Source organism: Acartia tonsa, chromosome 5, assembly GCF_053477335.1.
Source record: "Acartia tonsa isolate MP-2025a chromosome 5, ASM5347733v1, whole genome shotgun sequence".
NCBI lineage: Eukaryota > Metazoa > Arthropoda > Copepoda > Calanoida > Acartiidae > Acartia > Acartia tonsa.
Window position 1 is genome coordinate 49,933,709 of NC_137264.1, and position 25,298 is coordinate 49,959,006.

The 25,298-nt window shown below is 33.2% G+C and overlaps 1 protein-coding gene across 4 annotated transcripts in view; it reads left to right on the forward strand.

Annotated features, from left to right (window-relative positions):
- SREBP (Sterol regulatory element binding protein) overlaps positions 1-25,298 on the forward strand; it is a 126,227-nt gene that overhangs the window by 31,665 nt on the left and 69,264 nt on the right. For all 4 annotated transcript variants that reach the window (XM_080162054.1, XM_080162055.1, XM_080162052.1 and 1 more), the window contains exons 3-6: positions 5,410-5,456; positions 23,305-23,346; positions 23,642-23,717; positions 24,915-24,995. In XM_080162054.1, coding sequence (XP_080018180.1) covers positions 5,410-5,456; positions 23,305-23,346; positions 23,642-23,717; positions 24,915-24,995 — 246 coding nt within the window. The remainder of the gene's footprint in view (positions 1-5,409; positions 5,457-23,304; positions 23,347-23,641; positions 23,718-24,914; positions 24,996-25,298) is intronic.

The window sequence follows — 25,298 nt, forward strand, 5'->3', positions numbered from 1 at the left end:
TTTTCCAATATATATATATATCTTGTTATATATCAAAATATAGGTTTTTTAGGTCAAGAAACTCAAATTCTGAGCAAAAATTGGCATTAGACTAATCTGAAGCTAACCCCCCCGGGCTAGGTTGGTTTTCTGCAGGGCTTAAGAGCATTTACCTAACCTAACCTAAAAACTTACTAATATTTTTACAGGTTTTTTTCTTAAATAAACTGTGTCTATTAATGAGGACTTTATTTAGGATGATCCAGCAAGTCAGGGACTGACCCCAGTGGGCTAGTTGGGTGCCCCGCAGGGTTTAAGTGCATTTTTCCCAATACAGATGTTGTGATACATCAAATTATAAGTTTTTTAGGTCAGTAACTCTAACTCAGAGCTAGAATTAGCATAAGACTAATCTGAAGCTAGCCCCAGCAGGCTAGGTTGGTGGCCCGCAGGGGTTAATTAAAATTTTTCAAAAGTATGTACTGCATTATGACAATTTTAGCTCTGAATTTGAGTTTATTGACCTTAAAAACCTATATTTTGATATATAACAAGATATATATTGAAAATTAATGCATTTAACCACTGCGGGCCACCAACCTAGCCTGCTGGGGCTAGCTTCAGATTAGTCTTTTGCTAATTCTAGCTCTGAATTAGAGTTACTGACCTAAAAAACTTATAATTTGATGTATCACAACATATGTATTGGGAAAAATGCACCTAAACCCTGCGGGGCACCCAACTAGCCCACTGGGGTCAGTCCCTGACTTGCTGGATCATCCTAAATAAAGTCCTCATTAATAGACACAGTTTATTTAAGAAAAAAACCTGTAAAAATATTAGTAAGTTTTTAGGTTAGGTTAGGTAAATGCTCTTAAGCCCTGCAGAAAACCAACCTAGCCCAGGGGGGTTAGCTTCAGATTAGTCTAATGCCAATTTTTGCTCAGAATTTGAGTTTCTTGACCTAAAAAACCTATATTTTGATATATAACAAGATATATATTAGAAAAAAATTCACTTAACTCCTACGGGCCAACAACCTAGCCCGCTGGGGCTAGCTTCAGATTAGTCTAATGCTTATTTTAGCTCTAAATTTGAGTTCCTTGATCTAAAAAACCTATAATTTGATGTATCACAACATATATATTGAGAAAAATGCACTTAACCCCTGCGGGCCACCCACCTAGCCCGCTGGGGTCGGTCCCCGACTTGCTGGATCATCTTAAATAAAGTCCTCATTAATAGACACAGTTTATTCAAGAAAAAAAACCTGAAAAAAAATAAGTTTCTAGGTTAGGTTAGGTAAATGCTCTTAAGCCCTGCAGGCCACCCACCTAGCCCGGGGGGGGGGGGGTAGCTTAAGGTTAGTCTAATACTAATTTTGGCTCAGAATTTCAGTTTCTTGACCTAAAAAACCTATATTTTGATATATAACAAGATATATATAAGAAAAAATGCACTTAACCCCTGCGGGGCAACAGCCTAGCCCGCTGGGGCTAGCTTCAGATTAGTCTAATGCTTATTTAAGCTCTGAATTTGAGTTCCTTGACCTAAAAAACCTATAATTTGATGTATCACAACATATATATTAGGGAAAATGCACTTAACCCCTGCGGGCCACCCACCTAGCCCCCTGGGGTTGGTCCCCAACTTGCTAATTCATCTTAAATAATGTTATTATGAATAGACACAGTGTATTTAAATTAAAACCCTAAGAAAAAACAATTTAAGGTAAGTTTCCACATCAAAATAGACCAAAAAAAGCCTAAAAACCCCATTTCCGCAGGGTTTTTCTTACCTAACCTATCCTTAAAATAAAAAATTTTGGATTTTTTTGCCATTTAGATGTAATACCTATAGGACTTGGCTTATATACCAAGTTTGAAGGGTCTAGCTAAATATTTAGACCATTTTGCTCACGGATTAAGAGCTTATGTCATTACGCCCCCCCCCCACTTTTATACATTTATATTATGATTATTCAGTTCTGACACTGTACAAGTGTTAATGTCCGTTTGTCCTACCGATTCAGTGCTTCGCTTTTATGGATGTTGTCATCCTTGTTTTTAAAAAAATTTGTCCCTGAAGCTGCAGAAGGAAATAATAAAGCAGTGTGAAACTTTATATTTTATGCATATGTAGTTTGCTTTCACTTCTGCACTGCACAGTGCACATATACCAGCAGAACCGTAGGTTATTAGAACCCTAAGAACTATCACATGCCTTTTTTATTTACTCTTATCATCAAATATCTTATTTCTTTATTTATTTACTGGTGGCTACGCCCCTAGAGGCCTCTAGTGGGACTTTAAATGTTTTTTAATGATATATTACCTACCTATGTTGCTTTCAAGTCTCCTAAATATTTAATTTTTTTTCGATTTTTTTCTGATTTCTCTTGGGAAGGTGGTGGTACTCTACCCCCAAAATAGTTATAAACCAGCCCGGGACCTATGAGAAGCTACCCTGTTAAGGAGAACCCGATCGGTTCAGCGTCTAGCGAAATCCTTTGGTACAGACATACACACTCACAGACAGACAAACATCCTGTTACTTTTTATAAGGATTGGGCACTCCAATACCTTCAAAAGGGAATTAGGTTGATATCTTCAATGAGTTTTACAATTCAATATAGTACTAAAAAAGGCCAGCTTATTTATTTGCGATTAGGTTTTTATCAAATATAATATGATCATGTATAAGCAATAATGGAGGCACACCGTTATGCACAAGTGTCTTAATCTTGGGCTTATTCAATTAAGAATAGGATTAGCCAATATTTTCTAAACTAAGAATTTAAACATAGGTCTAAACAGAACATTGTATTAAAAGTTCACCAATTCTAAAAGTTTTGTAATTTATATGTAATATGTACAAATTTTATGTAAAAATAGTTTCATAGTAGTTTTTATTATCATTTGGCATTGCTAGGAGGATAATATGTAGATACATAGGAAAGACATAATACACTAAAATGATCTTTTAACTACTATTTTGTTTTTTAAATTCTGCCTATGGTTAATAGGGTGAACAAATGAATCTTAATTTAATTGCCATTGTCTCAACCTCCAGGGAAATCAAGATTTTTTTTACAAGAATAATAAAATTCAGCCTTTTCAAAACAATGTGCATTGCATTCATTTCCACATATTTTCACATGGCGTTAAATCTTCGCAAAAAGATACAGTAGAAAATAAATAGAAAGGTAGTGGGGTGGGTAGTTAATTGATGAGAGAGGAGCAAAGAGAATGAGTCAACTTGTGCTGTTGTAACAATTTAATAATTTGATACTTGAGCTCCTGTGAATGTACACCAGAAATTACAACTAAGACACTGCCCTTACTTCATAGCGTAGACAGGGTTAGGACAATAAAAGATTAACTCATTTTTCCTAAAGGGATAGTTGCATGAAATATGCAGTTCACTAAATTCAAATTTAAATGCACTTCGTGCAACTACCCCCTTTAAATTTCTTATTTAAAAGGTGAAGATTATGAAATTCATTTCGAAACTTGAGACGCTGGGCTACTGTCAGCAAAGCTATATATAATGACTGTCCGTAAGTCAGTCCTTCAGTCTGTAACACTATGGGGCAAATGAGATTTACTCAGCTGTTATTATTGCAAGACTTTTTTTTGTTTTCATTCTCAGTTCTATGTAGCATATTTGACAAAGGGAACTATCCACGAACGAGAGCAAGTGATTCTAAGCACCTTCCAGCATTGATCCATAGTATTTTTTTAGTGAATTGAATATACTGGGTTTATGTTTAATATTTGGTTTATCAACTAAAAAGTTAAGTTTCATCATGGTTTTATATAAAAAAAACTTTGAAAAGCAAAGTATTTTTTGATGCAATATCATCAAATGTTTTGATGAGTTCAAACTGTTTTTTTTTTTTAAATCTTTGACCCAAAAGTATATTATTTTGATTAAAAATGTATATTTAGAAAAATGGTTGGTAACTTGTAATATTGTAAACAGTTTAATTAAGGTACTTTTGCAGTTTAGAGCATTTGATATTTTCCTGCCGTGTTAATTTATTTTGTCCTTCGAACACAACAAAGCATTTGATGATATTGCTTCACAAAACGATTTACATTTCAAAGTTTTTTCCATATAAAACCATGGCAAAACCCAACTTTTTAGTTGATAAATCAAATATTAAACCTAGTATATTCACTAAAAAATACTATGAATCAATGCTGGAAAGTGCTTAGATTCACTTGCTCTCGTTCATGGATAGTTCCCCTTAGTGAAAGAGTAGCTGATAAGCGTGCATAACAATTTTGCATACAGACGAATGTGACGTGTGTTTAGTTTAATTTTCCTTATTTAATTATTTAGCAGTTCAGCTACACCATAATTAAATAAGTCATAGCGGACTCTACGTCGCTCTGACACAAAAGGTTTTTTTAGGAAGGGAGATTAAAAAACAGTTAATTTGTTCTCACTAGCCTATTCTTATTCTTTATTTCACATATAAAATGTGTTTTTTTTTCGCTTTTTAGGGACATAATAAATGAATATTAATATTTTATTAAAAATAAAGATTTTTTTATCTACAGTTTCTTGGTTACACATCCCTTCTTTGTGATCTTAAACCAATTTAAAAGTATTAAGAATTTTTCTCGTATTCATTCGAATCCGGTGGATAGGAACCGGTTCTCATCCATACGAAAAAACTATGTCTAGCATCGTATTATATCCAGCTTTCTACGAATATAGAAATGTACAATCATAAGATTAAAACCAGTTTTTTTAGCCGGTGCCTTCGGCACCCCGGGGCTAAAAAAAACTAGTTTTAATCTCGTAATTGTACTTTCTATATCCGCGGAAAGCCGTTTATAATACGATGCGAGAAATAACTATTCTCGTATTCATTCGAATCCGGTGGATAGGAACCGGTTCTCATCCATACGAAAAAACTATGTCTAGCATCGTATTATATCCAGCTTTCTACGAATATAAAAATGTACAATCATAAGATTAAAACCAGTTTTTTTTTATATCCGCGGAAAGCCGTTTATAATACGACGAAAGAAATAACTATTATTGCAATTTTTGTTTCCATAAACATTTTTATTGTCAATTAACTTTACAATAAAGAATTGTTCAATCTTGAATATTAGTTTTAAGCTTTTCTAAAGTTGAAGTCGTCTCGTACGTCTGGAATGAATTTTTATGATTGTTACTTTTAGCATGTTAGAATCATCTTATCGATTTTAAACCTTGAACTAGGATTCCTGTAAAAGGTAGGTATACACTGAAAGGATGATAACTCTGTATGTTACCAAATGGCTTGTATGACGATTTAAAACATGCAATAACTTTGTAATTGTTTTTAGTTGCTGTCTTTGCCATCCTTCTTTAAAAAATGACAAAATCGTGTTAAAGATAAAATTTAAAATGACTTTGTTTATATTTCAGATACGGGAAACGCGACAGACAATTTTATTTTACCTCCAAAATTTGAGGTAATATTTTTAATTTCTAAGTATTTAACTCATATATTGTTGTTCATTAAAACTTTTGAGTAAATTAAACTATCGGCTTTGTCCTTAGTCTCAAGGAATTATTCCTAAAAATCCACGGGAGCTAGATGACTTTTTATTGGGGGGGGGGGGGGGGGTAGAGGATAAAATACCCTCATTCCTTTCCCCCCTAATAAGAGGCAATTTTGACCATAATGGTCTAGCGGTTTCCAAGATATTATTGGAAACACTAGAATAGTTATTTCTCGTATCGTATTATAAACGGCTTTCCGCGGATATCTTAATCTTGTGATAAAACTGGATATAATACGATGCTAGACATAGTTTTTTCGTATGGATGAGAACCGGTTCCTATCCACCGGATTCGAATGAATACGAGAAACGTTTATCTACATAACATAGGATTATTTTAAAACTTGAATTTTTAATTTTTAAGTCTCAAAAGTGTTACGATTATTGGATTAGGTATTAAGTTTCATACTCTTATCTTAAAACAATAGTTTATTTTTATAATTATAGAAATTATATAATTTTCAAGTCCTTACATAACAAAATTATTTGTTTTAATTAAAATGCTAGCTGTCATTTTTAATAAGGACAGCTTAAGTTTTTTTTTTGTGAAGATTCCCTTTACCAACTAGCCACAGTGCAAATGAAGTTGCTTTGATTTTTGTGTCAGAACCTAAATTGAGACATAGTGCATTTCATTACCCTAGGTTAGGTAACTTCATTTCACTTTTCAATAAAATCTAAAATGCAGCCGTTTTTCAGAAAATTAAATTTGAAAATTTCAAGTTCAATTTTCACCCACTAGGAGTTACCGCATAATCATGACAAGAAAAGCAAAGATAATTTATTTAAAAATAGGAACAACTTTGCTTTTATACAGTTCTTCATAAAACCACTCCTGAAGTGAGTTAATTAATGGCCATTTTTATCAATTGCTTTGCTAAGGTCACGGAAATTCAGCCCTAAATAAATCATATATAGAGAGGTTTTATGACTGACTTTATAAAAGCAAAGTTGTTCAAAATTTTGAATAAATAATCTTTGCTTTTCTTGTCATGATTATACGGTAACTCCTAGTGGGTGAAAATTGAACTTCAAAATTTGTAAATCTAATTTTGTCAAAAACTGCTGCATTTTAGATTTTATTGAAAAGTGAAATGAAGTTACCTAACCTAGGGTAATGAAATGCACTATGTCCCAATTTAGGTTCTGACACTAAAGTCAAAGCACCTTCGAAGGCACTGTGTAGCATTTTACTGGTTCGTCGGTTTGTCTGGCATGCTGGCATGATATAAAAGAAAAATACATATTTTATGCAAAAACATTTCGTGATTTTTATACCTATTTATTTTTTAATGACAATCAATATCTGCTCTATTACTCACTTTGTCCGTTTGTCAATCCACATTTTTATTACTCTGCTACTCAATGGATGTTGTCATCCTTATTTAATTTATTGTTTTAGCGTGGGCGTTCTCAACTCCTCTTTCGTTTTCGATGCGTTGTATCTATTTATTGGTTGCATTAAAAGTATTTCATAGGTATTTTTTTCTTCTAGTAAAATGAATTAACATATATTTCTTATTGTATGGTTTTAAAGAAAGCTGTCTATGGATACAAAAAAAAATGTAAAATTTTGTTTGCATCGAAGTCTCTGTATCTCAGAAACAAATATTAATATTTCTAAAGATTATACTAGCATGAAACTTAAAGTTAATTAAAGATAAATAAAGTTGCAAGTTAAAAAGTTTTTTACTATATAAAAGAAATATGTATATCTTTTAGCATATGGGCTATTTTTGTTGACTTAACGCAGCTGAGGGTAAAAATGGAAAATAGGCTAAATCACATAAAGCTTCCATTAAAAGTACAACCAACCAATTTGGACCAGCAATTTCCGAGATCTTAAACTTCAGGCAAAAAACTTACTTCTTTACATAATAGGATATGATTTACATTTCTTATTATGTACTGTCACAAGGAAACAAAATTGTTATTTATCTTGTTGCGTAGCTATTGAAAATTTTATCCTTGTTTTTATTTTTATTTTGAAGTGTCAGAGCATAAGAATTAGTAACAAAAAGATAACATCCCGATTGCTTATCGTTGCTTTTTATCTTGATTTTTCCCCTAAAGTAGCGTTTTTGTTGATTTTTCTTAGTGGATTAAATATTTTTTTTACTATATTATGGTCTTCTTAAGATGATAGAAAAATACTGTTTCTGTGAATAAAGTTTATAGCGCAGTTACTTTATAATTAGGATTTTTCCGCAGGTCTACTTTGAATTACGTCATTAACTTTTTTATTTTTTACATATTTAAGAAGTTTAAGGATATGAATTGTTAAAATTCAAAATGCAATCTTTAATACAAAGTAGAATAATGTTTGTTTGTCTACTCACTGCTAAACCAAATGGACTCTGCTTTTGAGGGAATTTACTCTCTTGGTAGTCATTCCTGCATTTTTCGAGCTATTTTCTTGAAACCCTACTCTCCCCCCTAAAACGGCGCCTTCCTAATTATTCTCAAAAAATGTGTGGGAGAGGGAGCGAAAACACCAGTCTTCTTAAAAGTAATTCATCATCAATACAAGTAAAAAATTTGCTCATGATTACGTGATTAATTGTAAAGGCTTCTATTTTTTTGCCATATGATACTTTCTGTTCTTGTTGATAAGAAAAAGTAGTTTGAATGTAGTTGCTGCTTATGAAAATAATCGTTCTTGTTTTATGAGTTGTTACTATAAAAAATATCTTAGCAGAGGTTAATGAAACTTACATTACAATTTTTTTTGTTGTTTACATTTTCTTTTACAATTACCACCACATTTTGAGCGCAAAGCAAAGCTTTATTGAAAATTTGTTTAAATATGACGGCATAATTTACAAGTAGAATTGCCCTTGCTATCCCAAAAATCTATATTTAAAAGTTTTATATTTTTTCAAATACATATATTCCATGTTGATCGTTGGAGGTGTAGTTTAAACAAGGATGACAACATCCATAAAAGCGAAGCTCTGAAACGGTAGGACAAACGGACATTAAAGCTTGTATAATGTCAGAACTGAATAATCAGAATGCGAATGTATAAGAGTCAAAGCAAAATTGTAAGTAAATTTGTTGAAAAACTGTTTGATACAGGATAATGATAATGGACTTGGACATACTTACATTTTTAGGACTTGATTATAGTGTTGCTTCGCTTATAATATTGTACTTTGTTGTCCCAGGAATCAGTATATCAAAAATCAGACCAATCGGATAATTAGGTCACATACAAATTTGTTGTTTAAAATGTAAAAAAAAATCAACATGTTTAAAATGGACGTACGTACATTCTGGTACTGATTATAGAGTTGCTACGCTTTCTAAATCGTACCTAACTATTACAGGAATCACTATGCAAAATTTGAAATCGATAGGACAATTCTAACATGCCTAAATTAACGAAAAAAGCTATTTAAAAAAGTAAAAAAAATCAACATGTTTAAAATGGACGTACGGACATTTTGGTAATAATTATAGAGTTGCTACTCCTTCTAAATCGTACCTAACTACTAAAGGAATCACCATGCAAAATTTTAAATCGATAGGACAATTTTATCATGTCTAAATTAACGAAAAAAGCTATCCGTTACGGACGGACGGACGTACGGACGGACCGACCCTAATTATAGAAAAGCTTCGCTTTAAAAAATAATTACATTAATTAACACATCAGAGTTGGAATTGCGATACAAGAAAATCCTTTGACATGAAGGCTATGTGTTTACACTTTTGAATATAAGTTAATTTTGTTTTATTATATTTTACCTATTAAACACCAAAATGACTTGTCTACAAAAGAATTAGTTTTTGTCTGAATTTAAAGGTGCATTTATTTTGGGACAAACTTGGTTAGAAATGCACTCTACTACCAAAGCAACGGTTATCCTCATAGAATATTCTTAAGTCAATATCAAAGCAATTTCAATTAACTTTTAAAATCTTGCTAAAAGCATGAACGTGTGACTTTGCAGTGCACTCAAATAGAAAGTGCAAAATAGATAATAAACTAGGATATCTATTTCCAAAACTGACTTAATTGCATTATAAATTTATTTTTTTTACTTGTAGCTGCGCCCCAATAGTTTGTTAATAACGATAGGTCCATATTATACTATATTCTATAATAGCAGCTGCGCCTCTAGCATCTAGGGGGTTCTGTTTTCAAAGGGGTAGATTTAGTGCAGAAAATAGCCTAAAACCATCCCAAGGATTTAATCTAAGATTAATATATCCTAAAATATCCCATGACCTATATATGTATATCTTCTCTATAAAGGAGAACTAAATTAGTTTAGTAGTTACAGAAGGTTCATACAAAAATTTGTTAGAACTTTATATAAAAGGACACATTATACTCAGCTAGAAATACTTTAGTGCACAAGATAGTTGGTACAGCTTTATTCAACAAGGGTTAAAGTCTTTAGAAACTCGTAACTTCGTTTTCTTTCCATGACCCAGTCTTTATTTTTCATTTAATTTCCTCTTGGAACAAACACATTGATGATAGATAGAGTAAGGGACATTAAGACTTAAATAATTTTATTTTGCACGACAAAAACTGGTTGAAAGCTTTTATTAAAGCGAATACAGTTTAACGCAGGGATTGGAAGGGCAATTTAAGAAATCCCCAACCCCATTTACTCTCTTAAAAATAATCCCATTTCAAAAGCACAGATTGGGCCATCAATTCGGGCAATATTTATTTATCTTTTATTGTCTTATACCTATATCCCTGGTTATACACCATAACAATTATTGGTGAGTTTAACCCTTTACAGTCGGGCCCCTTGCCGCACCTTAATCAGTCGGGGGGGGGGGCGTTCAACGCCCCCCCCTATTATCTCAGTTCCTATTAGAGCTAGAGGGCTAACATTTTTTGTGCAAGTCTCCTGTGTTATGATGAATTTTCGACCTTAAGTAAGTCAAGGTCAATTTTCGCTTCCTTCACCCTTTTATTTAACAACCTTTGTTTTTAGGTCCTTTTTTACTTAAAAATTTCAAACGGCTGTAATTTTTTTATTTTTGAAGCTAGAAGAAAATTTTTTTTGCAGAAAATGTTTATTTTTATGTAAATTTTATGTTTGAAATATCAAAACATAAATTTCAGCGGCCGCAGCTGTACTTGGCAGCTGCCAGCCACCGCAGTCGGCGGTCGGCGGGAAAACGGCGGCGGATCTTTATGAAATTTTAATACATTATGTAGACATGTAAGAAAAGCTTAAGTTTAAAATTTGAAGTCTCTAAGTCAAAAATTGCGGCCACAGGAACCTTTTAAAGATTTCTGGAGACCTGGAGGATCAGGACCTGCAGGATCATACCTGGAACCTGAAATTGACTTGAACACCTGTATTTAATATGAGGATGTACTACTAGAGGATATTTTAGTATTTTGGTAAGATAAAATGCTTTGTTTAAGTCAAAAAAATATTTTTGATCTTTACCTGGATGACCCTGCCAGGTTTGCTGGCATCCTGTGCCCGCCAGGATGGAGATATTCAAAAAATTACAACTCTCAGTTATGTGTCATACCCAAACTTAAAAAGTCAAGCAGTTTGGGCTCTTTATCTTTCACACACATAAAATGAGATAGAAAAAACCGGAGGGGGGGGCGTTCAACGCCCCCCCCCCGACCGTTAAGGGTTAATAAGGAGCTTAGCAGATCTAGATTAAACACCATTTCTTGGAAGATAAATACCGCAGAAATTTAAAAGGAAAAGACAATGGCTGATAAATTGATGTATATCCCCAATGATGATACTCAAAAGTATCAGATGGGCTGAGGTCATATTTAGTGGGCCCTAGTAGAGAATCCAGATTAAACCACCGGCGCATTTGGAATCTGCCTTGTTGAACATATGCGCGGCCAGCACTGTGTACAGAACACTTCCATCTTCGTTCAAAGATTTTTTTTGTGCTAAAAGGTCATTACCTAAGCTTTCTATAGTGGGGTCAAACGTCCTGATTGGTCAAGTAGTTTTCGCGCCATGGCCGTTTAAAAAATGTCCCGATTTATGTGACGCACCCTGTATATATTTTTGATTGGTGTCTATATAAGTAGTTTCGTTATATTTACTTTTCATATATTTCAACTTATCGTCCATTGGCTTATCCCCAAAGATCCCTAAATTAAGGTTACAACATATAACTTTTAACTGTATATTATTGAGTACAAACTTCTGGGTCAAAGACCCTTTAATTGTTTGCTATTATTTTCGTTTACTTTGGACGTAATTTACCTAATTATTATGGTCGCTTAAAGGGTGTTAAAAAAATAACCGATCGCTCACAATTTGAACCACCATAAGTAATTCAAATCTTTGAGATAGACCCATAATGTTTAGAGTTTTTGATGGGGCATGTAAAGACCTTTCTTTAGACGCCTTAACAAGGTTTCTAACTCAATCTATGCTAATTTGACATAAAAAAGACATTCCCATCCAACTTTGAGGCATGACGGCTCTGTCTATTCCTAGTTCTTGATGATTGCCAGGTGTTTCTTTTTAATGCCTAATTGGCTAAGATTGTGTTAGAAACCTTGTTAAGTTGTCTAAAGAAAGGTCTTTACATGCCTCATCAAAAACTCCAAACACCATGGGGTCTATCTACAAGATTTTAAGTACTTATGGTGGTTCAAATTGTGAGCGATCGGTTTTTAAAAAGACAAATTTGTAATAAAATATGCACTTTCGGCGTAGGGCAAATTTCTCTGCAAGGGCTAGGTCTTAAGCTCTAGGGCTCTGGAAGGGTGAGTAGATTCAAAATTCAATACTGTTTTCTCATTGTCATTGCTTGGGCATGAATTGTATTATTTTTTATTAGTTTTGGACCAAAACTGTAAGGTTTATATTGAAAAAAGGGAAGCGATTGGTTTTTATTTTAACACCCTTTACATGTACACCTATAATACTTTGAAAGTTACACACTTACATAAGCCCTACTCTTACGCCAAAAGGTGATTAAGCCAGGGCTAAAATTATTATTTTTGTTATTATTACATTTGAATATTGGCCAATTTCTGTTTGTTTCTTAGCTGTAACTAAGATTTAAGGAATATAAATAATAAGTAGGTAGTCTAAGAAAAAAAATTGCCCACTATAAATTAAAAGCGAAGTCACTTCATACTTTATTTTATTTGCGTCTTTTTTTATATACAACTAGCGGATGCACCCCTAGCTTCTAGGGGCTCTACATTCGAAGGGATATGGAAGGGTATAAAAATAGTCTAAAACCATACCCAGACTTATTCATTAGAATAAAATAGCCTAAAACCATACCAAGACCTATAAGAAGCTTTACTGCAAATGAGAGAAATTTCGGTTCAGGGGCTAGCGATATCCTTAGCTACAGACAAAAAAAGTTTACTACTTTATATATATACAAAGATACCAATTATGCTATAAACATTTTTGCTAGTCATAATAGTTATTTTTCGCCACGTATTATAGAAAGCTATTATATTGTACTATAGATATCTTCTTCTTCTTCTTCTAGGGCGTTCTGTACCGATGCTACACTGCCTACTGCTCGTGCGTTTGCACTAACAGTGTCTGGCCTAAATGTTTTTAAGGAGAGAGAGAACTCGGCTACTGATCTCCCCCTCCGTTGCCAAAAAAGACGGCTGCAGGTTCCAGGTTGCCCTGTACATTACAGTTTTGTCTCCTCTGGCCTCCTGGTCGGTTAGCCATCCGGATGGATGTTCCCGGCTTGGACCACGCGGAGGTCCGACCATACCCCAAGCCGTACTATAGATATTAAAATGAAACATTCATCATCATCATCATCGCCGGTTATCTCTTCTTTCCAGAGCATAGGCCACGCACAATGGTTCTCCTTTTTTCTTTGGATTTGGCCGCTGTAGAGGCATCACTGAAAGATGATAGATTCTCATCTTCCAGGTCATTCAGGAATTTCCTCCTCCAGGTTGTTTTTGGTCTACCTGGTTTGCTCTTTCCAGTGTGGGGTTTCCAAGTCAAGGCTGATTGATGAAACATTAAAGGATTAAAACCAATTTTGTTAGCCTTGAGGGGCCTTATTACAAAAGTCGGGAATTGTCCCTTTCGTGGCAACGTCCCTTAAGGGGCGTTTCGTCGTATTTTTAAAATGGCTTTTTATAGGTTATTTTAGGTTAAGTTATATTGGGTTAGGTGATTGCGCCACAGGGTTATGCAATTGGCACGGCAGGGTTAGAGGCTAGAGCCCCCCGCAGGGGCTAGAAGTAGGAGAAAAGCTACTGTGAAAAATACGAAGAATCGCCCCTTAAGGTGCGTTGCTATAAAAGGGACTATACCCCAAAAGTCTAAAATAAAGCATAGAAAAAATATCAGAACTCTTCCTCTCTCCAATACTTCAAAGAAAAGAAATCAACGCAATAGAATTGTGGGAAAGGTTTATTTTAATTCTATTATTCTATCCCTGTATCTTCTATAAATTGACCATTCTGGTATGCATTTATTTTTTGCCTCTTGAAAAAAAATGTATATCGTTTTTACCTTTTCCATCAACTTAATTTATTTTATGCTTTTTCGTCTTTATGTAAATTTATCAAAAAATATCTTCTCAACAGTTTTCCTATGGTAGTCTCTCTGTCTGTATTTCTATAATTTTTTCTCGTATTTATTCGAATCCGGTGGATAGGAACCGGTTCTCATCAATACGAAAAAACTATGTCTAGCATCGTATTATATACAGCTTTCTACGAATATAAAAATGTACAATCATAAGATTAAAACCGGTTTTTTAGCCCCGTGGTGCCGAAGGTTTGTAAAACCCGAGGGGCCAAAGGACTGGGGTAACAAAACTGGTATGATTTTTATTTTAATATTCGTGAAATTTGTCTTAAATACAATGATATCTATGATTGTTCAGTATATCTGAGAACTGGTTCTATTCTAATACAGTGGATATCGATCGGTTTCGAAGCCATACTGGCAATTTATTTCCAAGGGTATACGTTTTCATGAAAACCAATCTTGATACTGCTGATATTCTAAAGGACACGAACAAAACATTAATTAAACAACAACTGGAATAAAATAAATTGTACCAAGTCATTTTATACTGATAAACATGGTGTGCAATTACCTCCGCATAGTTTAATATTTGCAAAAAAGTGAATCTCTGAAATCAGACTTTAGGAGAAACGAACGCTGTAAGAGTTGTAGAGTTAGAACTTGATAAGCAGAATATAAATTATAAGTCTAAGCAAAGTTGCACATACATTTTTAGCAGAATTACTGTTTAAGAACATACTTACATTTAACGGACTTGATTATAGAGGTTCTTTGCTTATAATATAGTACCTTTTCATACCGGGTATCATTATTCCAAAAATCTGATGAATAGAATAATTATAACATACAAAAAAGTTTGTTAAAAAATAAATGTTTCTGGTAACGCTTTCTAAATCTTACTCAACTGTTACAGGTGTCAACACATGAAGTTTGAAATATATAGGACAATTTTATTACGCCTCAATCAACTGAAGAGTCATCTGTTACAAACGAATTATAATGTACTCTATGATAAAGTGAAACTTGTAGCTGGAAAAAATAACGACCCACTCACCCTCCCATCCCCTCCCCCCCTACTGGATGAATGAACTGACCAATAAGTGATGCCCATGTTAGCTACCCAAATTTTCTTCCAGTCATAATATCTACATATACTCTATATCCATTGGCACAACAGATCTATAGTATAGATTTATATACAGACAACTACCTCCCTTCATTTTTCAAAGACCTCTTTCGTCTGCTTCTAAATAATTTTCTGCTACTTAGCTGTGTTAATATAAGCGATACCATTGGTTGATTTTCAATGACCCAATAGGAAGGTTGCACAAGACGATTGCGATGGGGAATACAGTTATTTAACCCTTTCTCCCTCTAGTGTTTTACTCTAATATTGGCACAAAGTTTGTTCTAAATCAATTACTGAATGAATTTTAGAATAATCAGTTACATAAGTATGTACTGTTCAGGAACTTCACATAGATAAGATAGGAGATCATTTATTTTGATTTTATCAAGATCTTATTTATTACTAATTAAAACTTCCTTGGTTAAATAGAATCATTGAATTATAGGGAATTATTCTAGTACCCAAAGTTTTATAACCACATAATCTTATTCGTTGACTTAAAAACATTGGGTACTTTTAATAAGTTTTGATAGGTTTATCCCAAACCAGAAGAGTAAAATTTTCCAACCATTGAAGTATTTTTAATCAATATAAGGGGTGATTTTGTTTATCATCAACGAATAAATTGCATGAATCATTTACCTTGTAATTAAAATCCATGAACATAGTTGCTTATCGTTATTTAGTAGGTATGGAAGGAAAACAGTGGTTTAAGGGGGGGGGAAGTTCTGCCACTTTCGCGTAAACAGTGTGCAGTGGACTAGGTATTGATTTTAGATTATAGGTTATTTAGGATAAAAGTTTACTTTTGGGTATTAGTTCACGTATATTTAATCATTTTTTGAATAGGTCTCCAGGTTCAGCTGCTGCAGGCTGGAAGGTCGTTTCTGGACAGGTAAAAAAATTAAAAATTTTTTGTTTGAAGAGTTAGAGAGCAACTTATAAAACAAAATATGCTTCTTTTTGAATGTTATTAACATATATGCAGAAAAAATTAAATTCGGCCTCCAGGTTCAGGTGCTGCAGGCCTCCAGGTACACTCTGGACAGGTAAAAATTAGGTTTTCTTATTTGAAGAGTTAGAGGTACACTTATTTAACCAAATATGATTCTTTATGGATGTTATCATCATATTTGCAGAAAAATTTAAAATCGGCCTCCAGGTTCAGGTGCTGCAGGCCTACAGGTACACTCTGGACAGGTAAAAATTAAAATTTCTTATTTGAAGAGTTTGATGTACACTTATCTAACCAAATATGCATCTTTTTGGATGTTATTACCATATTTGAAGAAAAAATGACAATCGGCCTCCAGGTTCAGGTGCTGCAGGCCTCCAGGTACACTCTGGACAGGTAAAAATTAAAAACATTTATTTGAAGAGTTAGAGGTACACTTATTTAACCAAATATGCATCTTTTTGGATGTTATTACCATATTTGAAGAAAAAATGACAATTGGCCTCCAGGTTCAGGTGCTGCAGGCCTCCAGGTACACTCTGGATGGACAGGTAGAAATTAAAATTTCGTATTTGAAGAGTTAAGAGGTACACTTATAAAACAAAATATGCATCTTTTTGGATGTTATTACCATATCTGAAGGTAAATTGACAATCGGCCTCCAGGTTCAGGTGCTGCAGGCCTCCAGGTACACTCTGGACATGAAAAAATTAAGTTTTCTTATTTGAAGAGTTAGAGGTACACTTATTTAACCAAATATGCATCTTTATGGATGTTATCATCATATTTGCAGAAAAATTTAAATTTCTTATTTAAAGAGTTAGAGATACACTTATTAAACCAAATATGCAACTTATTGGATGTTATTACCATATTTGAAGGTAAATTGACAATCGGCCTCCAGGTTCAGGTGCTGCAGGCCTCCAGGTACACTCTGGACAGGCAGTTATAATATTTTTTGATACTTTTTTAATTTGGACACCTTACCTGGATCCTGGTGACCACTGGTGACTGCTTGTGGCTGCTGGCAAGGTAAATTCCAATAAAGGTAATATTTGATATTAGAGGAAAGGTTTCTAAATAGAAAATTATTAAAATATAATAATATGACAAAATTTATTAAGTAAGTCTTCTATTTTTGTTCCAGGCAGGCTCTAGGTAGCCTCCAGGAGCCTGCTGGACAGGTTTAAAAAATCAATTTTATAATTTGTTTTATTTAGATGAAAGGTTTGAGTTGTGCTCCAGATAGGGTCAAGGTGGCCTCCAGGAGCCAGCTAGATAGATCTGTATTTATTACTTTTTGTTTGTGTTTTCCACACATATGCAAAATATAATTCTGTCTAAGATATAATATTACAGATACTCAGAATGGGGAATGCAATTTCAATAGGATTCAGATTATAAAGTATAGATGCTAGTGAAATAATTTTAAAATTACTACTGAGAGAGGTTAATTTTATCCAGATGTCATTCAGAGCTACAGATTCTCCATCCAGGTTAGTAAAATATAAAGAAATTCTTAGATTGTATATTCAATCCACGTCTAAAGAAAAAGGCAGGAATTCCTGACACTTTCTGGCAAAAATTGTATTTATTTTTATATTCTATATTTGTTAAAAGTTCCTCTAAATGGCCGACTGTTTGTCTGTGCATATGTAAGAAATATTATGGAATAAATGTAAATTTCTTGGCAACTAGGTACTCAAGATAATATGCTTACTTTTTTTTAGTTGGAAATTCCCTATGCCAATAAGTATTTTCTTGGTCTGTTGGTCTATCAACAATGTCATGACGTCTAAAGACTTCAAAGGAAAATGTGATTTTGTTTTAATATATTCTAAAAAGATCTCAAAAATCTTTTTTTGTTTGTCTTAGGAGAAAGAAAAGAAGAGGCCATGTTTCTACTCCAGTAAAGAATATAGTTGTGTACAGGTACTTAATTTTCTTTCATATATTTTAAAGTTGGAAGTATAAGTTTGACAGATTGCTTTGCACGTTTGAGAGGATCTCTTTAAAATCCAATAATCACCCTAAAATTTTCAAATTCAGGAGAAACACACTGGTAATTTGTAAAAGCAAAGCTTTTCTGTAATTAGGGATGGTCTGTCCGTTACAGTTAGCTCTTTTCGTTCATTCAAACAGGTTAAAATTGCTCTATCAATTTCAAACTTTGCATGCTGATTTCTATAACAGTTAGGTACGACTTAGAAAGCGCAGCAACTCTATAATTGTTACACTGGAAATAAGTAAATGACGAAAGTTATGTGAATATTATTTAGGATAACATTGTAAATTTTATGCTCTAATTTTTTATATAAAGTTTCTTTTCTATTTCTACATAGTATACCTTTCTTTTAAATAAAAGATTACACATTTGATTTACCTGTCCAGCAGGCTCTTGGGAGGCCGCCTACAGCCTGTCTGGAGCCTTAAATGCTATATTATACTAAATTATTATAATTTAACCATATTTTCTTTTTAGAAACCATTCCTATAAATTCAAAAATAACCATTTAGGATTTTTTAACTGGCTACCAACAACCAGCAGTCAACAGGATCCAGGTAAGGTTTCCAAATTAAAAAGTATTAAAAAATATTTTATCTGCCTGTCCAGAGTTGACCTGGAGGCCTCCAGTACCTGAACCTGGAGGCTGATTGTCAATTTATCTTCAAATATGATAATAACATCCAAAAACACGCATATTTGGATTAATAAGTGTACCTCTAACTCTTCAAATAAGAAATTTTAATTTTTACCTGTCCAGAGTGTACCTGGAGGCATGCAGCACCTGAAACTAGAGTCCAATTTGAATTTTTTCTGTAAATATGATAATAACATCCAAAAAGATGCATATTTGGTTTTATAAGTTTACCTGTAACCCTTTAAATAATTTTTTTTAATTTTTACCTGTCTAGAATGGATCTGGAGGCCTGCAGCACCTGTACCTGGAGGCCGAATATCAATTTACCTTCAAATATGATAATAACATCCAAAAATACGCATATTTGGTTTAATAAGTTTACCTGTAACTCTTTAAATAATTTTTTTAAAATTTTTACCTGTCCAGAATGTACCTGGAGGCCTGCAGCACCTGAACCTGGAGGCCGATTGTCAATTTACCTTCAAATATGGTAATAACATCCAAAAAGATGCATATTTTGTTTTATAAGTGTACCTCTTAACTCTTCAAATAAGAAATTTTGATTTTTACCTGTCCAGAGTGTACCTGGAGGCCTGCAGCACCTGAACCTGGAGGCCGATTGTCATTTTTTCTTCAAATATAGTAATAACATCCAAAAAGATGCATGTTTGGTTAAATAAGTGTACATCAAACTCTTCAAATAAGAAATTTTAATTTTTACCTGTCCAGAGTGTACCTGGAGGCCTGCAGCACCTGAACCTGGAGGCCGATTTTAAATTTTTCTGCAAATATGATGATAACATCCATAAAGATGCATATTTGGTTAAATAAGTGTACCTCTAACTCTTCAAATAAGAAAACTTAATTTTTTCATGTCCAGAGTGTACCTGGAGGCCTGCAGCACCTGAACCTGGAGGCCGATTGTCATTTTTTCTTCTAATATGGTAATAACATTCAAAAAGATGCATATTTGGTTTAATAAGTGTACCTCTAACTCTTCAAATAATTTTTTTGAATTTTTACCTGTCCAGAGTGTACCTGGAGGCCTGCAGCACCTGAACCTGGAGGCCGAATTTAATTTTTTCTGCAGATATGTTAATAACATTCAAAAAGAAGCATATTTTGTTTTATAAGTTGCTCTCTAACTCTTCAAACAAAAAATTTTTAATTTTTTTACCTGTCCAGAAACGACCTTCCAGCCTGCAGCACCTGAACCTGGAGACCTATTCAAAAAATGATTAAATATACGTGAACTAATACCCAAAAGTAAACTTTTATCCTAAATAACCTATAATCTAAAATCAATACCTAGTCCACTGCACACTGTTTACGCGAAAGTGGCAGAACTTCCCCCCCCCTTAATCTGTACCCCGTTTTTTCCCTTCAATATTTGCAACCTAGTTACCAAAGGCATCATTTTACACGTAAAATTGGGAATGAGTTGAATAATTGGATGGTTTTCTTAATAAGTGCCTTGTCGAGCCCAGAATCCCCCCAATCTCTATTTTGACATAATTTAAAATTGTGGTGAGTAAGCTAGTTTCAGTTTATTTGTATTAGTTTAGGTCAGGTAAGCTTAGCTGGTTTTATTGTGTGTCAGGGAGTAAGGGAGGGGACAATGGATCGAATATTCAATTTTTAGGAGTCTCAGACTTTGGGTACTGGCTAAAAGGAAATGTGCAAGAATATAGCAGTTTCTGACTGACTTTGGGTACTAGTGCAAAGAATGCCGCTAACTCGTTTGTTAATTTTGAATATTGCAGACAAGTATCAATAAACTTAATTTGTTATGATGTGGCTGGTTTTAACTATTTTTTTCTCTCCAGAAAATATCATTTCATAGATTCAGAGATAAAACTTTATTGTGATATTTGTTTAATAAGCAATCTAAGAATCCAATTAAATTTTGGGTTATGGGGCTATGGGTTGAATGGGTTCCAGGGAGATTTTTCTAGTTATTAATTACATAATGGTTATGTCAGTCTAATGTGCTGGTAATATAATTTTCAAATGAATGCTTTTTTCTTGAAACTTTCTTCTTATTTTATTGTTATCTGTATTGTATTAACTCTCCCTTTAAAATTTCCCCCATATTTTCTGGATTAATCTGGATTTCAAGGTCTTTCAGCAAATACTCTTCTTATTTTATTGTTATCTGTATTGTATTAATAAATTGAATTAATTGCCCATTGTCACCTCCCTTACTCCCTGATTGTGTGTAGCCCTGCAGGGTTAGGCCCATAAGGGTAAGGGCGCCACGCAGAAGATAGGCAAAAGGAAAAAAGATACCACCACCCTTTCTTATTTACATTTTTTAAAATAAGGGAGGGTTGAGGGAAAGCAACATTTATTGTCTATGGTCCTTCCACTTTACAGATAAGATTTATATTTGTATGTAGTAAGATATATAAGTTGGAAAGAATTTTAATGTTAGAGGGAGATTTAAAATCTGCATCAAATTTTAAGGATTTTATAAAATTCGTTTTTTGTATAATTCTTTATCTAAAAGCAGAAATAAAATTTAAGTTAATTAATTTTGACATCTGTTATTGGTGGGTTGAAAATTATCTTTGCTCTGATAGGAGAAGCTTAAGTGTCGCACACATTTAACCAATTAGAGCTCAGGTAGTTTCTAATCCACCTATCCTATTGGTCAAAATTTATGAACTTAAATTGTATTTCCGCTTTTAGATAAATAATTACACAAAAAAAACTAATTTTATAAAAAATCCTTAAAAGATGCAGATTTTAAATCTTCCTCTAACATTAAAATTCCTCCCAACTTATATATCCTAGTATGTAGTCTTAAACATTAGTCTGGTAAATTGCTGTTTATACTGGTTCCTTTATAGCATAGCTACGTAAGAACCTATATTTTTCCAGTATTGCTTCGAAACCGATTAATATCCGGTGAATTAGAACCGGCTCCTATCCATACTGAAAAATTATTCATAACATGGAATTAAAGACAATTTTCAAAAAAATATAAGATTGACACCAGTTTTGTTAGCCTGGGCCTTTGGTCCTTCGTGGCTTAAAAACTAGTATTAATCTTATAATTCATCGTTTTAATTAGAGTTGGCAGGGATTCTGCGCGGATTCCGGATTCTAACAATTTTTGAAAAGCTTTTTAAAAAAAAAATTAAGGGATTAAATTTTACCGGGTACTGGGAAATATCTAAAGCTGCATTTTTTCATATTTTCACAGTAGGTGTATGTGGGGATAGATGGGGGGGGGGGGTGATCTTTGCCTTTAAAGAGGGGGTGTTGAAAAATTGGCCAAAAATTGGGCGGATTGCCAATCCTATTAATATACGCGGAAATCTGTCTATAATACGGTGTGATAAAGAACTTTTCTCGTATTCATTTGAATCCGGTGGATAGGAACCGGTTCTCATGAATACGAAAAAACTATGTCTAGCATCGTATTATATCCAGTTTTCTACGAATATAGAAATCAGGGATAAGGGATAGGAAACCTGGCCATAAATTAGGTCTCGGCCTGGTTTTGAAAGGGATCATGCAACTTTTACCATTTGCCTAATTTAATGACCTTACTGGTTGACGGCTCATATTGGCTACCGCTCTAAACCAATAGTGTTCTGTGATTTGGGCTTGTTTTGTATCAACCAATCACCAATTGGCGGAGCCAATTGGTGATTGGTTGATACAAAACAAGCCCAAATCACAGATGGCGGAAATTTTAGAAGCAGACAATTATAGAAAAAATAATGATTTCGTCTGCTACGAAAAAATAAATATAAATGGTGTTAGATCACATTAGTTTAATTATTAAATCTGCTTAGAGTTAAACATTAAAAAAGGGCCACATAGAAAAAACAAAAATAACGGGATTATTTTTTTTTAATTAGGCTTGAAATAGGCCTGAAATAATATTTTCCTACGTTTCCCATCCCTTATCCCTGATAGAAATGTACAATCATAATTGTACATTCTATATCCGCGGAAAGCCGTTTATAATACGATACGAGAAATAACTATTATAGATCTAAGCTGACGAAGAACCACTAAATCATTTAGTACCAAAAATCATTATGTTTTGATTTGAAAATATTTCTAGTTTTAAAAATCAATTAAATTGATATAAATAATAAAAGAAATAAAGGTAGGCACGTTTTTAAAAACATTTTTTTCACAGAAGATTTTTTTTATTTAAACTCGCCTTAAATTGATATGTAATTGGACATAATAAGAAAGTCTTAGAACTCATTTGATTCAATATGAAATGTTAATTGTTTTACTGACAACCAAAAATGGGATTTTAAAATTATAACAATTAAAACATTTTAACTCCTTCAATGTACTTTTACGTTATAAATGCATTTTTAATCAAATACTGTAATAATTATCTAGATATCTCTGACAAGTATGTAAATTAAAATTTCATAAACGGCTTGATTTGTTGTTCCCACTTTCAGATTTATTTATTCGAAGGGTAGCCTTTTGGCTATTTTGCAGGAGGGGGGCTGAGATAATACATTTTTATTAAAAAATAACCTACAATTTATATTTTTAGGGAAATTTCAAATGTGAAACCAAAGCAAGTCCACAGCACCAGGTAAATATATTTGATCATTAAGATCTCAGAAAAGTGTTTGCAATGCGCATTTTCGTAAAATTAAAAACCGTAAATTAATTTAATACAAAAAATACTACAAATGTAATTTCTAATATCTAAAATAGGGTGATTGTTCAGTTTTCTTTTGATTGTTTATTAATTTAGGTAAGGTTAATTTATGATGGGCTCAGGGTAGCCCTGCTAAGCAAGGGCAAGTAGATATAGGTCTCGCATGGTTAAACCCCATCCCCTACATAGGATAGCAATGAAAGCTAATTTCCTTGTTTTATTTTAGCAAAGTAGGAGCAGTGTCATTGTTCAAGCAAAGCCCAGCAACAAACAAAATCAGAACCTTCTACCAAACTCACAAAGTAAGTATCTGTTCTGTTCTATAACCAATGTTAACATTAAATTGTTAAAGTACATTGCTCCACTAATATCAAGTATTTGAAGGGATCTGATGGGTTGAGACAATGGGGGATAAGTAAATGCAAGTCCCCTATGATGAAAACAAAATAAATCCTTGAAAGAACAAAAAGTTTTGGTTGAAAAGTTTCAATACATGTTAGTAAAACTTTGGGTACTAATGTAATTTACCGTCCAATATCCCCTCCCTTTAAGCTTTTTAAAAGCGAAGATTTTCTATAATTAGGGTCGGTCCGTCCGTACGTCCTTAACGGATAGCTTTTTTCGTTAAATTAGGCATATTAGAATTGTCCTATCGATTTCAAACTTTGCATGGGTATTCCTTTAGTAGTTAGGTACGATTTAGAAAGCGTAGCAACTCTATAATCATTACCAGAATGTCCGTACGTCCATTTTTAACATGTTGATTTTTGTACTTTTTTAACAACAAATTTTTATGTGATCTAATTATCCGATTGATCTGATTTTTATTATACTGATTACTGGGACAACAAAGTATAATGTTATAAGCGAAGCAACTCTATAATCAAGCCCTAAAATGTAAGTATGTCCATAAGCATTATCCTGTATCAAGCAGTTTTTCTACAAATTTACTTACAATTTTGCTTCGACTCTTATACATTTATATTCTGATTATTCAGTTCTGACACTATATAAGTGTTAATGTCCGTTAGTCCTACCGTTTCAGCGCTTCGCTTTTATGGATGTTGTCATCCTTGTTTAAAACCTACTTGTACTTACAGAAAATATAGTCCTAATAATTGTCAAGTAAATATTACTCGTAAACAGCAATCATATGCATTTCCTGGTGTACATACTTAATTAATTAGAATTCCTTCCTGAAGATTTTCAGTGGTCATAAAAATTGAAGATAAACAACTGAAATTTTTTGGGAAAATTTCCTGTATCAATGATGATAAAGTTTACTTTTACCGTCGGTCTGTCGGTCATTCTTCATAAATACAGATTTTATTATATAAAGGTTAGGTACATTTTCTTTGATCAATAGAATATCCTCTCCTTTTTCTATGACAACAGAACTGAACATCTATTCTAAAACTCACTTTGTCTGTTTGTCCAACCCATGTTTTGCCTGCTTTGCTACTTATTTATGTTGTCATCCTTGTTTTTTTTTTATCAAGGTACAACTTTAAGCCCACCAATACCAAAAGTACAACAACAACAACTCAACCAAACAAATTTTTTGGCTAAAAGTAACCCAGGTGAATATTTGGCAGTGATTTTGTCTTGGTCAAGTTTTAGGGTATTAGTTTAGAGGTAATGTTTCTTTGCCAGACTTGCTTATTATTTTATTTGTTAGTCGTTTGGTCATGAGTGCATTTAGGTGATTTATACTGTGACTTATTATCTCTATTTTTATGTTTTATTGATAGAAAATTATAGAAACAACATTTTACTTTCTAGCTGGATCTGAACCATTAAAAGTAATTATTATCAAGACAAAATTTATCATTGTCCATAATCTTGACAAAAGCAAATTCTAATTTATTTAGAAAAGGAGATTT